The 26,923-nt window shown below is 45.0% G+C and overlaps 1 protein-coding gene across 2 annotated transcripts in view; it reads left to right on the top strand.

The window, feature by feature from the left end:
- Positions 1 to 26,923, top strand: part of psd3l (pleckstrin and Sec7 domain containing 3, like) — a 296,641-nt gene that overhangs the window by 155,850 nt on the left and 113,868 nt on the right. For both annotated transcript variants that reach the window (XM_078403848.1, XM_078403858.1), the window contains 3 exons: positions 14,916 to 15,113; positions 20,455 to 20,535; positions 23,357 to 23,469. In XM_078403848.1, the coding sequence (XP_078259974.1) occupies positions 14,916 to 15,113; positions 20,455 to 20,535; positions 23,357 to 23,469 (392 nt within the window). The remainder of the gene's footprint in view (positions 1 to 14,915; positions 15,114 to 20,454; positions 20,536 to 23,356; positions 23,470 to 26,923) is intronic.

The raw sequence follows: 26,923 nt of genomic DNA, 5'->3' as shown, positions 1-26,923 counted from the left end.
GACTGACCCTTCATTGTTTCAGAAGGCTGCAGCATGGTACTGTTGATTTTCTCTTGTGTGTCTGTCTGGCTTTGAGCATTTCTCAAGCATGGTGACACCACTTCAACATGTGACATCAATACAGGCGACACAGCGGTAGACCTGCTGCCTTACAGCGCAAGAGATCCGAGTTCGATTCTGACCGCGGGTGTAGTCTGGACAGTGTTTGTCCTTTCTCCCTGTGACCACGTGGGTTTCCTCCAGGTGCTCCGGTTTCCTCCCACACTCCAAAGACGTACAGGTTTGTGGGTTAATTGGCTTTGAGAAGAATTGTAACAAGTGTGGATAGTGCTAGTGTACCTTTGATCGCTGGTCAACGTGGACTTAGTGGGTTGAAGGGCCTGTTTTTAAGCTGTATCTGTAAACTAAACTAAAAAAATAAGTAGAGGTGAATAATAATAATATATTCCTTTATTCATCCCACACCGGGGAAATTTACAGTGTTACAGCAACAAAGTGGATAGCAAGAGATCATTCATTATAAATAAAAGATACATAAATTGTCATCAGTTTTCTGTGTGTTCTTAGCTGTTATTGTTGACTCGTCTGCTGGGAGCAGTGCTGGTTGTGCAGTCTCACAGCAGCGGGGAGGAAGGACCTCCTACATCTCTCCTTCACACATTTGGGGTGAAGGAGTCTGTCACTGAAGGAGCTACTCAGTGCAATGACAGTGTCCTGCATGGGGGTGGGAGTCGTTGTCCAGCAGCGATGTTATCTTTGCCATCATCCTCCTCTCTCCCACCACCTGCACTGAGTTGAGGGGGCAACCCAGGGCAGAGCTGGCATTCCTGACCAGCTTGTCGAGTCTCTTCCCTTCTGCCGCTGAGATGCTGCTGCTCCAGCAGACCACTCCATAGAAAATGGCCGATGCCACCACCGTGTTGTAGAAGTTCCTTAGGAGTGCCTCCTGCACTCAAAGGACCTGAGTCTCCTTAGCAGATAAAGTCTGCTCTGGCCCTTTCTGTATAGCGCATCGGTGTTTTCAGTCCAGTCCAGTTTATTGTTTAGGTAGACACCCAGGTACTGATAAGAATCCACCCTCTCGATGTCCATTCCCTGGATGTTCACCGGTGTCGGGGGCACACCACGGGGAGAGGAATGAACGGAATGTGATGAGGGACTGGTATTTTGACGGCCATTATCCAACAAACTAAAGCGCAATGTTGATGTGTGATTTCTCTGGGTGGAGTGTGGATGTCTATTGCCTTGTTTCTGGTGAAATGAATGAGAACAGGATGTGAGACCAGTTCACCTTTGGCCAGAAATAACAGAAGTCTGTGCGCACAGTTACAAAGAAATCAATACGATTTTGCTTTAAAAATACATTCAGAATCTTGTGCAGTTGAGTAAAATGGGGGAGTATTGTTTCTAATTGGGCCCAGAGTTTAATTATGGGAAATTTTGCCAAGAATTCCGTTTAAAATTGGGAAATGCAGCCTGCAAGCCAGGCCTAAAAGTTGTTCCTTTGGTCTGTCTTTGCACTGTTGTTTCAGCTGTTTCATTCCCCGAAGAGCTCGACCATTAGCATGGACGGTCAGCTTTGCTTTGCCTTGGTGAACTCAATATAATCCCCTCAGTTCTCCCTATCCCATGCTCAAACATTCACCCTTCCCTCCCCTACCCTATCTACCATTGCCTGTTTCCTGCTCACTCTCCCTCCCTCCTCCACCCTAGCCCTGTGTGTGTAAGATCTGGCATGTTGCAGTCCTGTTATCTTAATTGTCACAGAACTGGAATGACTGAGAAACAAACATCGTTCACTACATTGTAAAATATTCCAGGCCTCCCCTTCAGCACAATCCAACAAAATTTAAGATGCAGGTATGTAAGGTTAAACATTACCCAGATTTTGGAACATGTTAAAGAAGGAGAGAGAAGTTTTCATAAATGGGAAGTCCAGATTGCTTGGAGCTTTTTTAGCCTCAGTGCATCCACTGTTCTGCAAGTGATATGAATTGAGGAACATTTACTTCAACTTTAAAGCCTTGGTTTGAATCACCTCGAATTACCTTCCTCTCTCCCTCTCAGCCTACTAGTTCAACAAGGAAGTGATGCTTCTCTTAATAAGCGTTCTCGTGCAGAATAGGGGTGAGGACAGCTTGTTTGGGAAATAAAAGATGCTCACAGCTTAGAACCGGGATACGTCGTTGGGATCGCGTGACTCCTTCTGTGCAGCCCGATGCATGCATGACGTTTGCCCTGCAGCTGAAGGTCGCAATCTTTTAATGCATTGTCGTTACTCCGCTGGTTCAACCTGGAGAAAACAGAATCAAATCCTGTCATGACTACGAGAATTTTATTTGTTTTTAAAAAAAACCTCTAAGTGAAAGTCGTTAAATAAGTAATCAGCAAATTCAGAGTTTGCTGTAAGACCACAAGGAAGGAAAGCTATCAACCTGGTATGGTCCGTTCTTTATGCAAACCATTTCTAGTCCATTCCAATTAACTCTTAACTATCATCTGAAGTGCCCGAGGAAGCCAGTCAGCAGTATTAAACTGACACCTGATCCTGTGTTGAACAAAAGTATGCAGACTTCAGTGATAGTGCTGTTGGTACTGAATCCTCTACCAGGTGAGCTAATTCTACTGTGAATAAAATACAGGCTGTGTAGTTTTTGTTAGTATTTAGAACTCTAACCTTTTAATCAATTGCTTCATAAACTTCCCTGCAAACTAGTTGCGTGTCTGTTGAGATTGGCAATTTGCGTCCTGTCTAAACTATCGCTACTTGTTGCGGTGTTGCATGCAAGATTTGAGCACATCGAGCAGGGCCGGAGGAGACTGCTTGGAGACTCCCAGAGATGGGATGTGGTTTGGGACTGTTGAGTTGGGACTGAGGGAGCCAGTGATCTAGCAACATTTACTTTGCAGCGCCCGATCTGACTCTAGTGTTCCGATTGGTAGGGTTGGAAACACTTGGAAAAACTAGTCTGTACCAAACAAGGGTGTGGGAGTTTGCACGTTCTCCCAGTGACCGCCTGGGTTTTCACCGGGTGCTTCGGTTTCTTCCCACACTCCAAAGACATACATATTTGTAGGTTAATTGGCTTCAGTAAAATTGTAAATTATCCCTAGTGTGTTAGATGATGCTAGTGTATGGGCTGATCACAGATCGGCGCGGACATGGTGGGCTGAAGGGCCTGTTTTTGCACAGTATCTCTAAACTAAAGTAAACTGCACCCCAGATATATCCCTCCTCGAGTAAATCAAGAGATTAAAAATATGTGACGGAACTTCATGTAAGATGTATAGTTGCAGCAAGACAGCCTGAATTTTAAACTCTGTCTCTTTTGCAATGAAGCCAACATTCGATTTGCTGAAACGTGATGCTAACTTCAACATATCTCAGTTACAGCACAGAAGACTATCACCATATTTCGCCTGGGCAGTTTGCAGCCCGGTGGTATGAACGTCGACTTCTCCAACTTCAGATAGCTCCTCTGTCCCTCCCTTCCCCTCCTCCTTCCCAGATCTCCCTCTATCTTCCTGTCTCCACCTATATCCTTCCTTTGTCCCACCCCCGACATCAGTCTGAAGAAGGGTCTCGACCCGAAACGTCACCATTCCTTCTCTCCCGAGATGCTGCCTGACCTGCTGCGTTACTCCAGCATTTTGTGAATAAATCACCTTCACATATATCTATTTTCCTACCTGCTTTAAACTTAGTCCATGTAATCGTAGCTGCTAACTTAATCAATGTCTTTGTGCTCAAAAACGGAACCAGGAACTTAAATATGTCCAAGTTTATCATATGTTGGAAGGAACTGCAGATGCTGGTTTAAACCAAGAATAGACACAAAATAGGTGACGTTTCGGGTCAGAAGGAGGGTCTTGACCTGAAATGTCACCGAATTCCAGAGATGCTGTATAACCTGCTGAGTTACTCCAGCTTATAGAGTCCATCCAAGTTTATCATGTTCATTTGCGATGCAGAACCAAATGATTTGCCTAACAATCTAATTCTGTCTTATTCTAGCACTCAAGACCTAGCTTAAACCATGAGATAGAGTTTCTTCATTTTAGTGCCAACAGTAGCCCAAAGTGCTTGTAGATTTACATGGATTTCCTGGTCATGCTAGGGGTTGGATTTCTTCCCGAGCTCATTTGCAAATACACAAACGTAAAGGCTTCTGTGTATCTGCAGGGTCAGACAAATTATGGAAACTAATTTTTTCTAGCAAAGAATCTTTCCTGTTGCACTGAAATAATTGGTAGTAATTTGGGGTATTTTTATTAATCCTGCAAAATTGGAGCATATCAGAACAGGCTTTTAAATGAGGTTTGCCCATCATTTGCTTTTTAAATCGCTAAAAATGACCAAAAAAATTGCAGAACCATTTTAATTTATCAATCATGGAAAAAGGCATCCTAATTTACTATGTTATCTTTAATAATCACAAGGGGAACTTTATCATTGTCCTTTCACTCTGGGGGTGAGGCTGGTTTTGTGGGTAGGAGTGGTTATAAACGATTGTAAAAGATCAGAAACTCCAATTTGTATATTGTGTAAATTGTGCCACAATTCTTTAAACTAAATTTAAACCGAAACTTTACCCATTAAAATATTATGCAGCATCAAGTTAAAGAATGAGGAACTTAAGCCCTTTATTCACAAAATGCTGGAGTAACTCAGCAGGTCAGGCAGCATCTCGGGAGAGAAGGAATGGGTGATGTTTCGGGTCGAGACCCTTCTTCAGACTGACCCTTCTTTCAGTCTGAAGAAGGGTCTCGACCCGAAACGTCACCCATTCCTTCTCTCCCGAGATGCTGCCTGACCTGCTGAGTTACTCCAGCATTTTGTGAATAAATACCTTCGATTTGTACCAGCATCTGCAGTTATTTTCCTACACAACTTACGCCCTTTGTTGATTTATATTTATATATCTGTCTTTATACCTTTGAGGAACAACTTTTGATTTTATACTGGGATAGGAATGCTGTACAAACGTTTTGCGGTGTTTGCTATTGACATCTCGCATGCACCTGTGGTTCATTGGGAAACAGGCTGCGTGTTTTCTGAGTCAGAAGGTTGGGGGTCCAAAAACTACTCCGAGGATCCTGATGAAAGTGGAAGCTGACACTTCTGCAGTGCCGAGGGAATTCTGCACTGTTGGAGGTGTTATCTTTCAGTTCAGACGTTAACATAGAAAGATAGAAAATAGGTGCAGGAGTAGGCCATTCGGCCCTTCAAGCCTGCACCGCCATTCAATATGATCATGGCTGATCATCCAACTCAGTATCCCGTACCTGCCTTCTCTCCATACCCCCTGATCCCTTTAGCCACAAGGGCCACATCTAACCCCCTCTTAAATATAGCCAATGAACTGGCCTCAACTACCTTCTGTGGCAGAGAATTCCACAGATTCACCACTCTATGTGTGAAAAAAAACTTTCTCATCTCGGTCCTAAAAGACTTCCCCTTATCCTTAAACTGTGACCCCTTGTTCTGGACTTCCCCAACATCGGGAACAATCTTCCTGCATCTAGCCTGTCCAACCCCTTAAGAATTTTGTAAGTTTCTATAAGATCCCCCCTCAATCTTCTAAATTCCAGCGAGTACAAAACTGTGGCATCTTCCCCTCCTAATTGAATTAAATGTTTTGCACTATATCAGAGGTGTGCTGGAAACGTATGTTCTCTCCAGTAACTTCACTAAAAATAGTTCTATCTGGAGTTATATCTCGTCATGCTGTGCATTAAATGACTACAGTTTAGAAGCTTACTAAAGACTTGACCTAGTAATCATTTTTAATGCTTTCCTCTTTTCCTTAATTTACTGGATAATTATATGATAATATGCCTTTTAGTTTTGGGGGTACAGCATGGATACGGCTCCTGTGGCTCACAGAATCTGCGCCGCCCAGCGATCTAGAGTCTGAAGAAGGGTCCTGACCCGAAACGTCTCCCTTCCTTTTCTCCAGAGATGCTGCCTGACCCGCTGATTTACTCCAGCACGTTGTGTCTATCCCCATACTCTATTTCAATCCTGAACATGAGGGTCAATTTACAGCAGCCAATTAATCTACAAACTTGCACATCTTTGAAATGTGTGAGGAAACTGGAGAACTTGAAGAAAACCCATGTGGTCACGGGGTTGAACATACAAACTCCATACAGGGAAGCACCCGTAGTCAGGATCGAACCAAGGTCTCTGGCGCTGTAAGGCAGCACCTCTACCGCTGCACCACTGTGCTGCCCATGATTTGATTCTTGCAGAAGACCATTTTGCCTATCTTTATTTGTATAGCTTTATTTGTAAGAAGCTTGAAAGCATGCACCGACAGACTCAAACAGCTTCTTCCCATCTGTTAACAGCCTTTTGAACAATCCTTCCATAAGCTGGATATGTTCGATTCACTTGCAGACATTAGACTTTGTCTCTGGAACTGATGTCCTGCAATGCTGAAAACTATATTCTGCCATCTCTATCTTCCCTTTTGCTCGACCTATTGTACTTGAGTTTGGCTTCATTATATGTATGTATTATCTGATCTGAATGGATAGAATGTAAAACAAAGCTCTTCACTGTACCTCTGTACATGTGTCGATAATGAACCTAATGTTCATACCTTTGTTCATCACACTTCCTCTACCATGACTGCTGAACCCTGTAGTTTCTTCATTCACATCTCTCTCCAAGTCTACTCCACGCACTTATTATTCCGTGTGAAGGAAACACTCCCATCTGCCAGTCCTTAGTTTGGCTCCCAAGTTTCTTCATCAGTTGCTTGTGTTAGTTAGAATTGGTGCTCAGCTGAAACCACAGAAACAATCCCATACTTTCACCTCGTGCAAAACATTGGGGGTAGAAAATATTATGTATAGTGGACCTATTTAAACTTGACTGTTTCGTTGGCTGGTGCAATTATTGACAACGGGCCTCTCTTTTTCCTATCCCAAGTGTATGAGTTGCAAAACTGCGATTATAAAGCCCACTTCATGTGTCATCTAGAAGTGTTCAGCAGAATCTGACAATATATTGGACAATGTAGGAACAAGGAACTGCAGATGCTGATTAATACGCAAAAGAACATCAAAGTGCTGGAGTAACTCAGCAGTTCAGGCAGCATCTCTGAAGAGCATAGATAGGTGACATTTCAGGTCGAGACCCTTCTTCAGTCTGAAGAAGTGTCTCAACCTGAAACATCACCTATCCATGTTCTCCAGAAATGCTCCCTGATCTTCTGAGTTTAGTTTAGAGATACAGCATGAAAACGGACTCTTCCACCCACCGAGTCCACACAGACCAACAATTTCCGTACACTAACATTATCCTACACACTAGGGACAATTTACAATCTTTATCGAAACCATTTAGTCTACAGACCTGTATGTCTTTGGATTGCGGGAGGAAACCATAACACCACCCCTGTGGTCATGGGGAGAATGCAGAAACTCCTTGGGGAGAATGTCCAAACTCCAGCACTTTGTGCCTTTTTTTAATATATTGGACTTAAGAAAGTAAGCTTGTGTGACTGAGAAAAGGACCTCTGGATGAAGCTGTGGGAACCAACTGTGGTACAAAGTAAGTGGAGACAAGAGGTCCCAGAGATTGGAGAAGATGAGACCCTGAAGGGGTTAAAACAAAATAATGAAATCTATAAACTTGAGGTGTTAGTTCAGGTAAGCATAATCAGTGTGATGAATGTATTATTAATCAGGAACTGTGCAGCAGAGTTTGAGATGAAAGTTGTGGAAGATTGGAGCTCATTCAAGGGAATAATGGAATGGTAATCTTGTAACGCCACCAGTTGGATTTGGGCAAGGAGGTAGGCGAGAGAGATTATGCTCTTGGCAGAAGTGAGTGGTCTTTGCAAACGAGGAGCAAATAGAACTAAGGTGGAAGCATTTGCTTAGTGACAAAGAGTTGCATTATTTGTTCAGCAGTAAAGAATGATCTGTTGTGACATCACCAACCATCAACAATGAAGTACCTGTGGTCACACCACAGGATAGCAAAATAGCTCTTCAATTGCATGAGAGTGTCCAGAACTTTATCACCATTGTGTGAGGTTTAAACCCTCTGCCCTGGTGTAGCCCCTTTTAAACGGGAGGAAGTACAGCGACGTGTGAAACGTGAGGTTGTGGCTGGTATGGAAGAGAAATTTTACTGAGATGGAGTGTTGTGAGTGAGTGGGAATTTACATGCACTTGCTGCAGATATGTTTGGTGTACTTTGGACCAATGAGTATCGTCATTCTCTCAGCTCTCTTTTGTTTGTGCATCTGGATTTTTTTAAGAAATTGCTCAATTTATTTTCTGCAGCCAAACTGCTTCAGGGAAACCAATTTGATCCATGGTAGTGATGGTGGGAGACTCTATGGAACAAGATAGGGAGTCCATGAGCTAGTTGGGCTTTTGGGCATAATAATTGCTTGATGAATTCAAACCAAAATCAAACCAAATTCTATCTCCTTGACTGATAAAGTTTCAGGATGTGGTGGGGGGGGGGGGGTGTATATGATATAACAGGAATGGTGTAACGATCCAGCTGGTTAATTATTCTCTCATAAGAGTCTACATCAAACCTGGACATCAGACGCTCTCTTCCCAGTGCTAGAAAGTCTTGGGTCCAACGTTATCTGCTTTGCAAAGCAAACTATGCTTCTCAGATCCCAGCTTTTCAATTCTATTGCATAATGCCGCATTCAGATGCGTGATGCTGCAATTTTATCCAAATCCGATAGGATGCTTAATATAGTGAGCGTCCATAGATTATATACTGGACCACAATGCATATGGGACACCTGTGCATGGCCAGGCGCTGTGATGTTGGTTAGCATGCATTATGCAATTGATGCATCTGCATGATGCATGGATTTTCTCTAACTGCACACTGGAGCAGTTGTTCACTGATGGTTTCAGATCTGTTTGTGCATTACTAATGGCCACGTTCCTTCCTGGATCATTGCCGGGGAGGCCGGTAGTGAGCATTCTGTGAGGATTCTTTCTTCCTTCTTAAAGTAAATCGCTGCTTTCACTTCATGTCTGGAATAATAATTTTCTTCTCAACCTACTGTGACCTTTCTCCCCTCTTCATTTTCAGTCACCGATCTCCACCCTGGTCCACTATGGTGTTTCTCCCTCCCTGTCCAATCACTTCACTCCCAGAACCTCTACTGTCTCCACTATTCTTTGCCCTGATCTTCCCCCTCCATCGTGGTGGGAGATTGCAGGGGGAAAGTCCTGTGTGCATTCTTGCACATACAAGGCCACCTCTCGCATATGTACTGCCCTTTAATGACTGAACATGGTGCATGCCTTCAAACAAAACCACCTTGCCCCAAACCCACGGCATCTCTTCTTGCCCCTTAAAGAGGGCGCCAAACAATTTCAGACCCTCATGCATCAGAATACATCACATACTTCTATGCTCTTGAAGCAAGATGTAACCTTGTCTTTGAGCCTCGAGGCCATTAATTCAAACCAGTCTGCAACATTGTATCTCCTTTACCAAGTTGCTTTCTCTGCTGTATAGTTTAGACTGAGATACAATGTGGAAACGGGCCCTTTAGCCCACTGAATCCATGCTGACTAGCGATCCCCATACACTAACACCAACCTCCACACTAGGGACAAATTACAATTTTTAATAAAGTCTATTATCCTACAAACCTGCGTGTCTTTGGAGTGTTGGGGGAAACCAGAGCAACCGGAGAAAACACGGGAGAGAACATACAAACTCTGTACAGACAGCCCCAGTAGTCGGGATCGATCCCAGGTTTCTGACATTGTAAGGCGACAACTCTACTGGTGCGACACTGTGCTGCCCCTCGGGAACGGTGTGCATCTGGTAGAGCTGCTGCCTCGCCATGCCAGCATCTATGGCTGAATCCAGCATGTGTCTGTGTGATCATGTCTGTGTGAGAATGATCAGCCATGATCACATTGAATGGCGGTGCTGGCTCGAAGGGCCGAATGGCCTACTCCTGCACCTATTGTCTATTGTCTATTGTTTTGCCCATTCTCCCTGTGAACCTGTGGGTAGAGATGTGCAGTTTGGTTGGTTAATCAGCTACTCTAAGTTGCCCCCAAGAGTGCAGGAAAATGCTAGAATCTGGGAAAGGTTGTGGAAACGTGAGGACAAATGGTTACCAGGAAAATTAACGGGATTGTTCTGTCATCTTGTACAGACTTGATGGGCTGAATGGCTTTCTATAAGCAAGGCGATATAATCTAATCTAGCAGCGTTTCACATCAGGAGCTGCAGTTTGATTGCACCAAGTATTTAAAGGGGTGAGAATTCTTGGCATAATACCACGTAAAAATTTGCTGCCAAAGTGTCAAATTCCATAGTAAACGTGTTTGGAAATCGTGACTAATCCTTGGAATCTCTGCTGTCTGCATGACCAGATTCTGGGTCTGATTTTATTACTCCAAGGAATAAAATCAGACCTGGTTTTCGTAAGATGTTTTTGATTAGGATTTATCCAATAACCAAAGCCCTGGGTTGGCAGCTGCTAGTGGAGAGTGGTGTAAAGGGCTTGTCCCACTTAGGCAATTTTAAGGCCACTGCCGGCGACTAGGCTGTCGCTGACAGTTCGCCGGGGTGTCGCGGGCATGATCCTGAGGAGTCTTCCAAAAATCGTAGTGGATCTCAGTGCGTCGCTGAGAAATCATCCAGTTTGAAGTTTCTCGGCGACAGCTGGCTTGTCGCCAGGTATCGTTGCTTATTGCGGGCGCTGTCGCATGCTGTCCCCAGGTTTGCTAGGTTCTCTTAGATGCATTTAAAAGCACATAATATTAAAATAAGTAAAATCATTTCAAAATACCATAAAATGCTTGTGTTTAACCAATTTATTTACCGTCAGGACATTTGACAGGTAGTTTGGAGGTGACAGTTTGACGGTCAGGTAAGCGTGGGTATTTCCGCGATGTTTATGGCCATCAGCCATTACATTTAAAGTGGGCTCCAAACCCAGATATGCAACCCAGAAACCAGATATGCATCTCCCTTACATTTTCAAAGAATGCCCACACACTTTTCACAAAAATCCACTTAACCACTTAAAATTTTAATTTTTTAAATACAGCTATTAGTAAACTGGAAGTAAATCCAGTTTATTCCTTGTTACAGTGAAGCTTGGTTTTTAAATAACCCATACAAGGTGTTATAGTTCAAAACTCTCAAGTACTTACTGACTTGTCAGTGATTTCAGCGAAAATCAGGACGCCGGAGAAGCATTGACAGCGTGGGAATTTTGCGATGTTTCAGAAGACGTTGTAATCTCGACCTGACTCGGCATTGTCGTGGTCATTGTTGTCGGGTAAAAGAAAATGTTGCTGATCTGCTACGACTTTGACAGTCGCCAAAAAATCGTCTGAGTGGGGCAGGCCTTTAAGGGAGCCCCACCCTTCAGCATATATTCAACTTGACGTTGAGCCTGTGACCTACATTTAACACTTAAGTTAACTAACTGTCCTCTTATCCAGTTTTCAGCATTTCACCGCCTGGCAACATGGTTGCTTTAATCTCTTTAGTTCCGTTCCATGGTAAAGTCATAGACAATAGCAAGTGAGGGTTATTTTGACCAAGCCATCAGGATTGGATCAAGTGCACCTTAGTTGAGTTTATTTCATTGTTACATGTACCGATGTACTGTGATAGGTTTTTTGTTGCATGCTAACCAGTCAGCGGAAAGACTACACATTGATTACAATCGAGCCGTCCACAGTGTACAAATACGTGATAAAGGGAATAACATTCAGTGCAAGGTAAAGTCCGATTAAAGATAGTCTGAGGGCTTTCAATGTGGTAGATAGTACTCAGGACTGCTCTCTAGTTATTGGTAGGATGGATCAGTTGCCCGACAACATCTGGGAAAAAACTGTCTCTGAATCTAGAGGTGTGTGTTTTCACACTTCTGTACCTCTTGCCTGATGGGAGAGGGGAGAAGAGGAAGTGACTGGGGTGTGACTTGTCCTTGATTAATCTGGTAACCTTGCCGAGGCAGCGTGAGGTATAAATGGAGTCAATGGAAGGGAGGTTGGTTTGTGTGATGGTCTGGGCTGTGTCCACAATTCTCTGCAATTTCTTGTTGTTTATCATATCATATCATCATATATCTACAGCCGGAAACAGGCCTTTTCGGCCCTCCAAGTCCGTGCCGCCCAGTGATCCCCGTACATTAACACTATCCTACACCCACTAGGGACAATTTTTACATTTACCCAGCCAATTAACCTACATACCTGTACGTCTTTGGAGTGTGGGAGGAAACCGAAGATCTCGGAGAAAACCCACGCAGGTCACGGGGAGAACGTACAAACTCCTTACAGTGCAGCACCCGTAGTCAGGATCGAACCTGTGTCTCCGGCGCTGCATTCGCTGTAAAGCAGCAACTCTACCGCTGCGCTACCGTTGGGGTTGGGGAATATAAAAGAGTATCTAAACTTGGACAACAAGAACGTATGTCAGGCTGTTGTTTGTCAACTACTGCTCAGGGTTCAATGCCATCATCCCATCTGAATGGTGTCACATTCGGGGAACTTGGTCTCTCTCTGCTTGTCCCTATGCAACTGGATCCTCTATTTCCCCATCTGCAGACCTCAATCGGTGTGAATTGGCAACAACACTTCCTCCTCAATAACCAGCAGCACAGGGACACTCAAAGCTGTGTGCTTGGTCCCCTGCCCTACTCTCTGTATACCCAGGACTATGACTGTGTCATCAGACATCGCTCCAACTCCATGGTTAAATTTGCTGACAATATCCCTGTTGTTGGCCAAATAATAAATAATGTTGAGTCAGCCGACAATCCAATTGGTGCTCAAAGAACAATCTTCCTCCGAATCGTTGATTTTCAGGAAGAGAAAGCTGATGATCCATAAACCTGTCTTCATTGGCAGGTTGCTGATGAAAAGAGTCAAAAGCTTCACGTTCCTGGGCACGCACATGTTTGAAGATCTGTCCAAACACATTGATGGCAATCGCAAACAAAGCTCAGCAATGCCTCCTCTCCCTCGGAAGGTTGAGGAAATTCAGCATGTTGCTGAATGCACTATTGCACCTCTGCAGGTGTATGCTGGAGAGCATACCGACTGGTTGCATCACAGTCTGCTTCATTAACTTGAGTGCCCTAGAACGAAGAAGGCTGCAGAAAGTGGTGGACGCAGTCGCTCAGGGGTTTTCTCCACGCCACCATTGAAGGAATTTGGAGGAAGCATAGCCTCGAGAAGGCGCGCAATATCATCAAAGACCCACCTCTCATCTCGCAGCGGCCATCAGGGAGGGAAAAATGTACAGAAGCATGAGAACTCTGACCTCCAGAATCATGAAGAACTTCTTCCCATCATCCATTCAGTTCTTGCATGACTGTACAACCCTGCCTCGGCATCAAGTTATTGTGGACTTTTAATAGAGATGCAAGGAACTGCAGATGCAGGTTTACAAAAACAAAAACATCATGCTCGAGTAACTCAGTGGATCAGGCAGCATCTCTGGAGAAGATGGATAGATGATGTTTTGGGTCAGGACCTTTCCTCAGACTGATTGTGGTGGGGGAGAAGCTGGCAAAGAGGCAAGGAAGGACTAAGTCTGACGAGTGATAGGTGGATACATGTGAAGGTTTTTTTTTGATGGGCTCATGGTTGAACAAATGCCAGAGATGAAAAGACAAAAAATCTGAGGTTAAAAATAGAAGAGGTGCAAATTGTGAAGTTAGAAGAAGGAATATAGGTGGAACGGGTGGGGGAAGAGAGAACGTGGGTGCGAGTGCAGGTGGGAGACAGGGAAGGGAAGAGAAGAGGAGGAGTTGTTTATGTTAGTCACCTAAAATTGTAGTATCCAATGTTCATACCGTTAGGTTGTAAGCTTCTCAAGTGGAATATAAGGTGCTGTTCCTCCAGTACTCGCTGGCCCAGGAGAGGGAGGTCAGTATGAAATGGGAAGGGAGGTTAAAATGGTTAGCAACCGGGAGATCCAGCAGGCCTTGGCAGACTGAGTGCAAGAACTCGGCCAAATGGTCGCTTGAGTCCACACCTGGTCTTGCTGATCTGAAGGAGACCACGTCAGAAACACCAAATGCAATAGATAATGTTAAAAGAGGTGCATGTGAACCACTGTCTCACCTGGAAGGACGGCTGGGTTCCTGGATGGATCTGAGGGACAAGTGTTGCATCTCCTGTGGTTGCATGGGAAGGTACCTGGGGAGAGGTGGTATGTGTGGGAAGGGGTGAGTAGTGAACTAAGGAGGGAGCAGTCACTGCGGAAGGCGGAGAAGGAATGGAATTATATGTTGCACTGCGTACTTTGGTTTGCACTGTTGTGTTCTGGTTACCTGGTAGAGCTGGCAATTTATTGTTTTATGTATATTTATTTATTGAAATATTGCATTGATGTGCCTATATTGCTATAGCACCTAAGAATTTCATTCTTCTGTACGGCACAAATGACAAATAAACGATTAAATCTTGAGCTAAGATTCAAGGAAATTTAATTTGTGTTTTAAGACCATTTAAAAACTGCACAGGTCTTTTCGTTAGGATATAGGGGTGCAAACAAATGGGTATATCATCAGATTCGGTCAAAATTATTCAGGAGCGGTTTCTCTGTGGTAAATATAAGGATGGTGAATATCTAGGACAAATCTGAACAACTTGGACAACCATTCAATTGTACATTTTAAAATAATTGATAAAAGATGCCCCCTGTGAATTATGTTTTCTTGCTCTTCTTTGCACTATGGAATTGTCTTTTTGGAATGCTTCCAATGTTTTCCATTTGTCTCCATTCAATAAATTGGTCCGAGGCATTCTCGGGTACTGGATTAGTTTGGTGCTATTAAGATGTTGGTGGCTCTAGAAGTTCAAATGCTTGTTCTTTCCTGAAACCCTTCATCCCTGTTGCTAACCCCATCCTCTACTCTCTATTACAGTGACCGCGACCTGAAAGACATGCGTACAGATGGGGCCCTTGAAATGGGCAGCATGGAGCAGTCATCACTACACAGTGGTACTGACCTGGTAACTAATGGCAATAAGAGCGACCTGGAGGCAGCCAAGAGGTTGGCCAAGCGACTGTACAATCTAGAAGGGTTCAAACGATCGGACGTTGCGCGACACCTGGGTAAAAAGTAAGTCTGTGCCCCTGTCTGTGTATTAATATCTGCAGGAAGCTTTTGCTGACCCGAGTTTGATTGGTTGCAAGGCCAACTTATTGCATTGACTAGACTTGTTTGAAAGCATTTGGGAGCGGTTACTTCCCAGCTAAGGGCAGCATGGTGGTGCAGCAGTTCGAGTAAAGGCCTTGGCTGAAGTGCTGTGTGCAGTGCTGGTCACCACATGTTGGAAAGATGTGCTAGTACTAGAGCCGCTGCAGATGACATTCACCATGATGTTGCCTGTGATGGTGCCTCGGACTCCACCTTGCAATGGTGAAGGGACGCTGTGTTACCAGAGAAGCCATCTTCAGGATGAAATCTAACCAAGGGACATCATCAAGTGGCCTATCCAATATTTATCAGCCGATCAACACTTTGAGCAGATTGCTTGGCCTGTTATCTGAAGGCCTCATGTTTTACACCATAATAGAGCTTTTAATTGCTATAAAATCCTTGGAAAGGCCTGTAGTCCTGCTTTTTAGTATACATGGCTTATTTTCTTGTCTGCTCTCTTCCCTTGCCTGTCATTCATCTCCACTCATTTTCTCCCCCCTCCTCTATCTCCCCCACCCCCTCGTCCCAAAGTGTCGATCACCATACTGGGAACAAAACCTGATGTGTCTAACAGGAGCATTCTTCCTCGATTGTTAGCTAAAAAGAATTAAATTGCAGTTAAACCTTTGCGTGGCCAGTGTAGGGAAGTAGTGATTATGATAGTTCCTTTTTATTAAAATCCTGCATGACTCTCTTGCAGTTACATTACTCGTCTGGATTGAATGGGCTGGCTCAATGGCACAGCAAGTGAAGTTGATGTCTCACAGCTCTCCAGTGACCTTGTTTCAATGGTGACCTCGGATGCCTATGCTGAGTTTGCACATTCTCTCTGTGACGATAATGGGTTTCCCCAGAGTCCACTGGTTCTCCTCCCACATCCCAAAGATGTGCCAGTTGGTTTGGTCAATTGGCCACTGTAAATTGCCTCTGGTGTGTAATGTTAGTGTTAGAATCTGGGACGTGATGGTGATGCAGAGAGAATAGGTTGTAGGGAAAATTATAGTGGGAATGGAATTGTTCTTCCTCTGTGGCTTCCTGTATCATAAGGAAATATGGAAACTGTGCACATTGCCTTTCCCTGACAGCGCCCCCTTGTAATCTTGAATTCTAGACTTATTTTTGAGAGACAGAACAACACAATTCATTATTTTCTGTGTCAATCCTGAATTACACTGGCTTCCTGTTTGGTATGGACATTGTGGGCTGAAGGGCCTGTTCCTCTACTGTACTGTTATGGAATCATACAGCATGGAAACAGGCCCTCTCTACCCAACTTGCCCCTGCCGACCAAGATGCCCTATCTACACTAGTTCCACCTGTTCGCATTTGGCCCAGATCTCTCGCAACCTTTCCTATCCATGTACCTGTCCAAATGTCTTTTAAATATTGTTATAGTACGTGCCACATTTACCTCATCTGACAGCTTGTTCCATATGCCTACCACCCTTTATGGTAGTAAAAAAAAAAAAAGTTGCTCCTTGCGAGGTTCCTATTAAATCTATTCCCTCTCATCTTAAGCCTATGTCCTCTGGTTCTCGATTCCCCTATTCTGGCTAAAAGACTTTGTGCATCTACCCTAGCTTTTCCCTTCATGATCTTGTACATGATGTTGTTGTCCTTCTGAACTCACTTTGCCTGGTTCATCCTTGCACACACAAGGGAATAAACTTCTCGTCTATGTTCTGCACTAAAGGCAACCTCCAGCAGGCCTACCATGGCTAACTCCCACTTGCAGATCCCCCTTTACGGAGCTGAAGTTGGTAAAATTGTGCAAAGACCTTCTTCATATCCAATAATCACATGCACATCCCTCTTCATACCTCTCATTTTTTTTAATGAGAACTACTTTGTGATCCATGCCATTTTTTCCATTAAAACCAATCCAAGCTTAGTCAGGAGGCAGTTTTGTTTTGAAGTGTGGAAGTGGAAAATGTACTGGTTCAGATTTATTTTTAATCAACCTCTCATGATTTTCAGTTGAACACCCATGAGCTCGATTTATTTGGACAATAGACAATAGACAATAGACAATAGGTGCAGGAGTAGGCCATTCAGCCCTTCGAGCCAGCACCGCCATTCAATGCGATCATGGCTGATCACTATCAATCAGTACCCCGTTCCTGCCTTCTCCCCATACCCCCTCACTCCGCTATCCTTAAGAGCTCTATCCAGCTCTCTCTTGAAAGCATCCAACGAACTGGCCTCCACTGCCTTCTGAGGCAGAGAATTCCACACCTTCACCACCCTCTGACTGAAAAAGTTCTTCCTCATCTCCGTTCTAAATGGCCTACCCCTTATTCTCAAACTGTGGCCCCTTGTTCTGGACTCCCCCAACATTGGGAACATGTTATCTGCCTCTAATGTGTCCAATCCCCTAATTATCTTATATGTTTCAATAAGATCCCCCCTCATCCTTCTAAATTCCAGTGTATACAAGCCCAATCGCTCCAGCCTTTCAACATACGACAGTCCCGCCATTCCCGGAATTAATCTAGTGAACCTACGCTGCACACCCTCCATAGCAAGAATATCCTTCCTCAAATTTGGAGACCAAAACTGCACACAGTACTCCAGGTGCGGTCTCACCAGGGCCCGGTACAACTGTAGAAGGACCTCTTTGCTCCTATACTCAACTCCTCTTGTTACGAAGGCCAACATTCCATTGGCTTTCTTCACTGCCTGCTGAACCTGCATGCTTCCTTTCATTGACTGATGCACTAGGACACCCAGATCTCGTTGAACTCCCCCTCCTCCTAACTTGACACCATTCAGATAATAATCTGCCTTTCTATTCTTACTTCCAAAGTGAATAACCTCACACTTATCTACATTAAACTGCATCTGCCATGTATCCGCCCACTCACACAACCTGTCCAGGTCACCCTGCAGCCTTATTGCATCTTCCTCACAATTCACACTACCCCCCAACTTAGTATCATCTGCAAATTTGCTAATGGACAGCAGTGTGGTTTGCATAATTATTTTTGCATGACACTACATGAGAAATACAGTTGCACATATGAATTACTGCCACCTCTTTATAATTATGTTGGAATCAGCAGGGATTGGCAGTGTAGAAGAATTGGCATTGAAAGGGAAGAGAATTAGGGTAGAGAGGTTAGAAGCAGTGTGGCATGTTGTGCTATGTAAAGGCAGGGACATCAGGAAGCATTGTTCATGCCATTTAACCACCCTCGCCCTGCTACTCTGATTCAATAGATACCACATCCAGGGTTAATTAATGTCGCTGCCAAGCTTGCAGCTGGAGAGCTGATGCCTCACACAGCTCCTGAAACGCAGGTTCTTGCGGAATGTGCATGTTTTCCTGATTGACTGGTTCCGGAAGTTTTGTTTTATTTCCCACATCCCAAATCTGTGCTGGTTCTGAGGCCATTATGAATTTTCACAAGTGTGTAGATGAGTGGTAGAATCTGGGAGGGAGGGATGAGTTGATGGGAATGTGAGGAGAAAAAAATGGGTTGGGGTAGATTTAATGTTTTTTTTAAAATGGGTACTTGATGGTCAGTGTGGATTTGGTGGGCTGAAGGACCTGTTTCCATCTTTGACTAAGTACAGGTCCACCACTGATTTTCCTGGAACTGGTGGTCCGGAACCTCCGTTAATACAGATAAAATTACAGGAGCACACTTGAAATCCCCCTTGGAAGTCCCCCCCACACCCCCAAAAAATGTGGCGCATAGGCCAGGTGAGGCAGCCCTATGTCTACCTCATCGGGGCATCCGTGGCGATCGGCAGGGTCAATTTTGCCACCAGCGACCGGGTCTCTGGAACTTCGGCCCAGCCAGAGCCGGCAGGTCCGTTCCCATAGCCGACTTCCAAAGCCGACTTTGCAGGCTGGTATCTTGGCCCCTGGGCGGCTTAGTTGGACCGTACTGGTACCGTTGAGATTCCTTTCAGAGGCCGTGACCTCTGTTGATCCGGCAAAAAGGATAATCCAGAAAGGCTCTGGAATCAAGGGTGCTGGAAAATCTGTGTGGTTTGTAATGCCATGTTAAGTCTTTCTCCACCCTAATAAAAGCTGCTGGGGCTGGGGTTGTTGAACATTGAATACAAAGTGGGATAGTTTTTTTTGCAAGCTGTCCAAGTGGGAAAAATCGAGCAAGACCCAACTGAATGGCAGAGCAACTCCAGGGAGTGAAGGGCCTATTCCTGTGTCACAGGTCATTGGGTGAAGTATGTGGTAGGACTGTGTGGCCGTGAATGACTTCTGCCTCATGCCAGGTCTGTGCTGAATGATCGCACCCTTGCGGGGCTAACAAGTGCTAATCATCCGAATGCACAAAGGAGGAGATAGGGGCCGGGGTCCTTCAGTAGAGCACATCCTTAAATAGATCTTTGGGTTTAGTTTAAAGATACAGAGTGACAACGAGTCCTTCGGCCTACTGAGTCCACGCCGACACTACTAGTTCGCTAGTTCTGTCCTACACGCTAGGAACAATTTACAGAAGCCAATTAACTTACAATCCTGCACGTCTTTGGAATATGGGATGAAAGCGGAGCACCCGGAGAAAGCCCATGCAGTCACGGAGAGAACGTGCAAACTCCGTACAGACAGCACCCATAGTCAGGATCAAACCCGGGTCTCTGGCGCTGTAAGGTAGCAATTCTACCGCTGCACCTCTGTGCCACCTAGGTGAGGGTGGGATTGGTTGAGTAGCCATGGAACTACACTCAGAATAGATTATCGCCTTCCTGTGAGAAGATGAGGAAGAACATGAAGGGCGGTGCAGAGGTAGAGTTTCTGCCTCACAGCGCCAGAGACCCAGTTTCGATCCTGTGCTTGGGTGCTGTCTATGTGGTATTTGTATGTTCTCTCTGTGACCATATGTGTTTCCTCCGGGTGCTCCAATTTCCTCCCACATCCAAGAGACGTGCAGCCTTGTAGGTTAATTGGCCTCTTTTTTTTTTTTAAATGGCCTTAATTTGGATGAGAAAGCGGAATAACATGGAAGTAATGTGAACGGGTGATCGATGGTCGGTGTGGACTCGGTGGGCCAATGGGCTTGTTTTCGTGCTGAATCTCTAAATATTATTTTCCAAGAGACTGTTACAGTGTAATTCATTTTGTCTGAAGGATCCCGACCCAAAAGTTCGCCTGTTCTCCAAATATGCTGCCTTCCCAACTAAGTTATTCCACCACTTTGTTTTAGTTAATGTCAATTCTTGTTCAATTAGGAATCCATAAGAATGAAAAGTTCTCATCCTTGTATATAATACATGTTTCCGTTTTTCTTTGCAGTAATGACTTCAGCAAGTTAGTAGCAGAAGAATACCTCACATTTTTTGACTTCACTGGGTTGACCTTGGACCAGTCCCTCAGGTAAGCTGGGCATTGTTACGGGGGATGTACAAGCTTCTTCTACCTGTGCTGACTTAAAGAACTGCAGGTGCTGGAATCTTGAGCAAAGCACAAAGTGCTGGAGGGACTCAGCGGGTCAAGCATCATCTGTGGAGGGTATGGACAGGTGACGTTTCAGGTTGGGGCTCATCTTCAGACTGCTATCTGAAGAAGGGTCCTGACCCAAAACGTCATCCGTCCATTCCATCCTGAGATGCTGCTTGATTTGTTGAGTTCCTCCAGTACTTTGTGTTTTGCTCAAGTTCCTACCTGTGCAGATGTGTCACCAGCTACTGCCATCTCTCCTCATTAAACCCCCCACCAGCTCCTTCGTTATTTGTAAATGAAAAGATGATCTATGATACTTCGATGGTTTGCTAGAGGTTTTGGAGGCATTTGAAGGAACTGCAGATGCTGGTTTAAACCGAAGATAGACACAAAATGCTGGAGTAACTCAGCGGGGGCAGGCAACATCTCTGGGTAGAAAGAATGGAGGCACGGTGGCGCAGCGGTAGAGTTACTGCTTTACAGCGAATGCAGTGCCGGAGACCCGGGTTCGATCCACAGTGAGTGAAGGATAGTGTTACTATGTGGGGATCGCTGGTCGGTGCGGACCTGGTGGGCCGAAGGGCCTGGTTCCGCGCTGTATCTCTAAACTAAACTAATTTGTTCTGTTGGTGCTAATTTGAGGAGAAGATAATTTTGTCAGGGCAAAGCTACAAATCTTTCAGTGATCTGCAAGTATGAGATGGGATTTAAGCAACACAATGGTGACAGCTACTGGTAGAGCAGCAATACTGCACCTAATCTCACAGTGAGAATCCACACTAATTTTATGGGATCTGTTTTCATTGGATTGGACACAAGGGCAGGGAGGTGGTGCTCTAACTTAATAGTCATACCGCATGGAAATAGGCCCTTCTGCCCAATTTGCCCATGCCGACCAAGATACACCATCCGCACCAGTCCCACCTGCCCTCATACGGCCAGTATATCTCTCTAAACCTTTCCTAACCACATACCTGTCCAAATGTCTTCTCAATGTTATTATGGTACCTGTCTCCTCTGGAAGCTCCTACCATATACCCACCACCATTTGTGTGGAAACGATGCCCCTCAGGTTCCAATTAGATCTTTCCCTCCTCCCCTCAAATGGATGACCTGGTTCTTGATTCTCCTACTCTGGGTAAAAGACTCGGTGCATTTACCCTGTCTATTCCCCTCATGATCTTGTACATCTCTTTAAAATAACCTGTTATCCCCCTGCTCTCCAAGGAATAAAATCCTAGCTTGCCCAACCTCTCCCTATAACTCAGGCCCTGAAGTCCTGGCAATATCCATGTAAATCTTCTCTGCACTCTTTCTGGTTTTGTGGGATCTAATTCAATATCTTTCAGCTCTTTGGTCCTTTTTATTCTTTCTTGACTTATCTTGCTGCCCTTCACCTTGTGAATGTAGTACCGTATTCCTCCCTCTGAATGCAATGCTGCCTTCCATTTCTCCACCTTCAGTTAGGTGGGATGGGTTGGCTTGACCCCCTTTGTCAAGGAGCAGCGTAACATTTATTCAAAACAGGCAGATCAGAAAAGCCCTGCCAGAGCGCTTTCTGATGCTCACTCAATGTATGTACTGTTGGCCTAAAACTCTTCCCAACTGCACAAGTGTAAATGGAGTGTCTCGGTTATCCAGGCCTGTCCCTGGCAGGTCATCAGTAATATCTGCACAGCACCAGAGACCAGGTTTCGATCCTGATCTCGGAAGCTGTCTGTGTGGAGTTTGTGTGTTCTCCCTGTGACCGCGTGGGTTTTCTCCGGGTCCTGCGGTTTCCTCTCACTTTCCAAAGATGTGCAGGCTTGTACGTTAATTGGCTTTGGTAAAATAAGTAAATTGACCCTAGTGTTAGGATCGTGTTCTTCCCATATTGCCAAGATGCACAGGTTTGCAGATTAATTGGCTTTTGTAAATTGTCCCCAGTGTGTAGGACAGAACTAGTGTACGGGTGATTGCTGGTCGGTGTAAATTTAGTGGACAGAAGAACCTGTTTCCACACTGTATCTCTAAAACTAAAGTCTCTTGGTTTGATTATGGAGGTAGTTTCAAAAGATTTCATTGCTATCTAGTAAAGTGACCCTGTTGAGTAAAGTAACAATGGAAATTTGAAGTGGGGGGCACCCTTATTAAAGTTTAAAAAAAATCGTAATGGGATGTGATCTTTGCCACACGTGCTTGTGCCAGGCGAGATGTTGGAGATGACATGGTGGGCGAGACCAGTACCTGAATATTGAAAGGCCAGATGGTTTTTGCAGGCTTTAAACTTTAGAGATGCAAAGCGGAAACAGGCCCTTAAGCCCACCGAGTCCGTGACGATCAGAGATCACCCCGTACATCGGCACTATCCCACACACTAGGAGCAATTTATAATTTTACCAAAGGCAATTAACCTACAAACCTTTGGTAAAAACATGTCTTTGGAGTGTGGGAGGAAACCAGGGCACCTGGAGAAAACCCATGCGGTCACAGGGAGAACTTACAAACTCCGTATAGATAGCACTCATAGTCAGGGTTGATCCAGGGTCTATGGCGTTGTAAGGCAGCAACTCTACCGCTGCAGCCCTGTACCACTCAAATGCCCCTGAGATTTGATGCTTGACTTACTGTCCTTGGAAGGATTCTGCCCGGATTTAAAGACAAAAAAAGCTACATTTGTTTAGTCTGTGGTGGTCTTTGTTACGATTGGACATCAAATATTTATTGAGGAGCACTCAATGATTGTTCTGATAAATGCTTTTTTATTTTGTTGCAGATTTTTCTTGAAAGCATTTGCACTAATGGGAGAGACTCAGGAACGGGAGCGGGTTCTGATCCACTTCTCCAACAGATATTATCAGTGTAACCGGTGCTCTATTCCTTCACAAGGTAGGTCTAATGACCACTGGTGCATGGGCAGGCAGAGTTCACTTTTATTACTAGTGCTTTTATGATTTTAGTCTTAGAAAGCATTTATTGCCTTTCCCTAATTACTTTTTGAGAAGGTTCTGATGAACCTTGAATCTCCACAGAGCAGGTACTCGTATAGAACTCGATAGGGTGAAGAGTTCTCGTCAAGTCAAGTTAAGTCAATTTTATTTGTATAGCACATTTAAAAATAATCCACGTTGACCAAAGTGCTGTATATCAGTTCAGGTACTAAGAAACGAACATACAATGGCACACAAACATAACAGCACATACATAAACAGTTCACAGCGCCCCCTCAGAGGGCCTCAAACGCTAGGGAGTAGAAATAGGTTTTGAGCCTGGACTTAAAGGAGTCGATGGAGGGGGCAGTTTTGATGGGGAGAGGGATGCTGTTCCACAGTCTAGGAGCTGCAACCGCAAAAGTGCGGTCACCCCTGAGCTTAAGCCTAGACCGCGGGATAGTGAGTAGCCCCAAGTCGGCCGACCTGAGCGACCTGGAGATAGAGTGGTGGGTTAGAAGATTTTTGATATAGGAGGGCAAGCCCGTTTAGGGCTTTGTATGTGAATAGGAGGAGCTTGAAGTCGATTCTGTACCGAACTGGGAGCCAGTGGAGTGAGGCCAGAATCGGGGTGATGTGGTCCCTTTTACGGGTACCCGTCAGGGGTCGCGCTGCGGCGTTTTGGACCAATTGCAGGCGGGACAGGGATGATTGGCTGATCCCAGTGTATAGGGAGTTGCAGTAGTCTAGGCAGGAGGAAATTCTAGGGTTTAGACTCAGTAACAGGGAAGGAAGAACAATATTGTTGTTGGTATAAGAGTGTAACATAGAAGCCAAATTCGGTACATATGCTGCTGCCAGGTTGGTCTGAACAGTTAAAACCCCCTCACCTGCATCAACCTATTACCCAAGTGCTAGAGTAACTCGGCAGATCAGGCAACATCTCTGGAGTAAAAGGGTGGGTGACGTTTCGGGTGGGGACCCATCTTCAGACTCTAGCATTCTGTGTCTGTCTTCGGTATAAACCACCATCTGCAGTTTGTTTTTACTCAACATATTACCTGCCAGGCTTTGTCCTTCCCCACCTCTCTTCCAGCTTTCTTCTCCTCCGCCCCCACAGTCAGTCTGAGGAAGAATCTCAACCTGAAATGTCATCTATCCATGCTCTGCAAAAATGCTGTCTGACCCGTTGAGTTACTCCAGCACCCCTTGTGTCTCGGTTTGGTCGTATTTTCCTTTAGCAGTACAGGTGCTGTACCACTAAATGTCTTGCTGCCCACGTCAGAGGGTGGTCAAGAATCGACAAAATCACTGGAGATGTGGGTTAGGATAGATAAAATAAGGATGTAACATTTCTACCCTCTGCAGGAACCTGGTAAACCATATTGGTCTTTACAATAGTCTGGTAGTAGACTAGATATTCTCTTTAATTCTGCTCCTGCCACGAGAATTGAGTTTGAGTTTCTGGATTGTTGTCATAGACCATGTGGACAACGGCGGCGACGCCTCGCTGGCTGAGGAACTTAACTGTTTCTTTGCTCGTTTCGAGGTGAAAGCTACAGTGGCAGATATTACACCCTCTCCAGCACCTGACAGCAACACCTTCACTGTGCAGGAGTATGATGTTAAGCGCGTGCTCAGAGCAGTGAATCCCAGGAAAGCTGCAGGCCCCGATGGTGTGACGGGCAGAGTGCTGAGGGAATGTGCAGACCAATTATCTGAGGTCTTCACAAAAATCTTCAACCTGTCCCTTTTAAAATCCACCATCCCTCCCTGCCTGAAGTCCGCCATAATCATCCCACTGCCGAAAAAGTCTGTCATCAGCGGTCTTAACGACTACCGTCCGGTAGCACTCACACCGGTCATCACAAAGTGCTTCGAGAGACTGGTCCTGCAGCACATCAAAGCCAGCCTCCCACCCACCTTCGACCCACACCAGTTTGCCTACAGAGCAAATAGGTCTACAGGGGATGCCATCGACACTGCTCTTCACACTGCACTGACCCACCTTGAACACCAGGGGAGCTATGTGAGGATGCTCTTCCTCGACTTCAGCTCTGCCTTTAACACGGTCATCCCGAGCAGACTGGTCACCAAACTTTCCGACCTTGGATTTTCCCAAACCATCTGCCAATGGATCAAGGACTTCCTGACCAACCGCCCCCAGACCGTCAAAATAGGCCCTCACCTCTCCTCCACCATTACACTGAGCACCGGCTCACCACAGGGCTGTGTGTTGAGCCCCATCCTTTACTCCCTCTACACTCACGACTGCACCCCCACCCATCCCACCAACACCATCATCAAGTTCGCGGATGACACGACTGTGGTTGGACTCATCTCAGAAGGAGATGAGACAGCCTATAGGGATGAAATCCAAAGGCTGGCAGCATGGTGTTCAGTGAACAATCTGGTCCTGAACTCCTCCAAAACAAAGGAACTTATAATTGACTTTAGAAAAACCAGTGGAGATTACGACCCACTCTACATCAATGGGGTCTGTGTGGAAAGGGTACCAGCTTTCAGGTTCCTGGGTACGCACATCGCAGAGGATCTTACCTGGTCTACCAACACCATCACCACAGTAAAGAAGGCACAGCAGAGACTCCACTTCCTGAGGATCCTCAGGAAAACCAACCTGCAGGAGAAGCTCATGTTGTCCTTCTATCGCTGCTCCATCGAGAGTGTGCTGGCATACTGTATAACCACATGGTATGCCAGCTGCTCAGAAAAGGACAGGAAGGCCCTTCAGAGGGTCATCACGATGGCCCAGAAGATCATCGGCTGCTCACTGCCCTCCCTGGAGCACCTGTTCAGCCTACGCTGCCTCAGTAGAGCAGGCAAAATAATAAAAGATCCATCCCACCCCGGCCACCGTCTGTTTGTTCATCTGCCCTCTGGTCGACGTTTCAGGTCGATCAAATCCCGAACAAACAGACTTAAGAACAGTTTTTACCCCAGGGCCATACGAGAACTGAACACTACCTTTGCACTAGGCAACACCGTTAAAAAATCTTGTACTTAATATAATTGTATTTAATTGTATTTATGTATTTATTTGTTTTTGCATTTATTGCATATATGTTTGTACGCACCGTCAGGATTGGCTATTTTTTAAATTTCGTTGTACTCGTTGCAATGACAATAAATGAATATTATTATTATTATTATTACAGTGAAACTTTCATAATCTGCCATCCAACCATCCTGACAGTTATAGGCATTGTAGTTTTTTTTCCTTCATGTTTTAGTTTTTTTCCTTCAGGCTAGAGGCATTTAAACAGCTCACTTACCTATACACAGAGTTAGAATTTTGAACAAAACATTTCATCTACCTGCATAGTCAAAACCATAGAGCATGGAAACTGGCCCTTTGGCCCAAATTGCCCATGCTGACTAAGATGCCCCATCTA

This window comes from Rhinoraja longicauda, chromosome 1 (genome assembly GCF_053455715.1).
Source record: "Rhinoraja longicauda isolate Sanriku21f chromosome 1, sRhiLon1.1, whole genome shotgun sequence".
Classification (NCBI taxonomy): domain Eukaryota; kingdom Metazoa; phylum Chordata; class Chondrichthyes; order Rajiformes; family Arhynchobatidae; genus Rhinoraja; species Rhinoraja longicauda.
The sequence above is the reverse complement of the archived record's forward strand: the minus strand, read 5'-3'. Positions and strand labels throughout refer to the sequence as shown.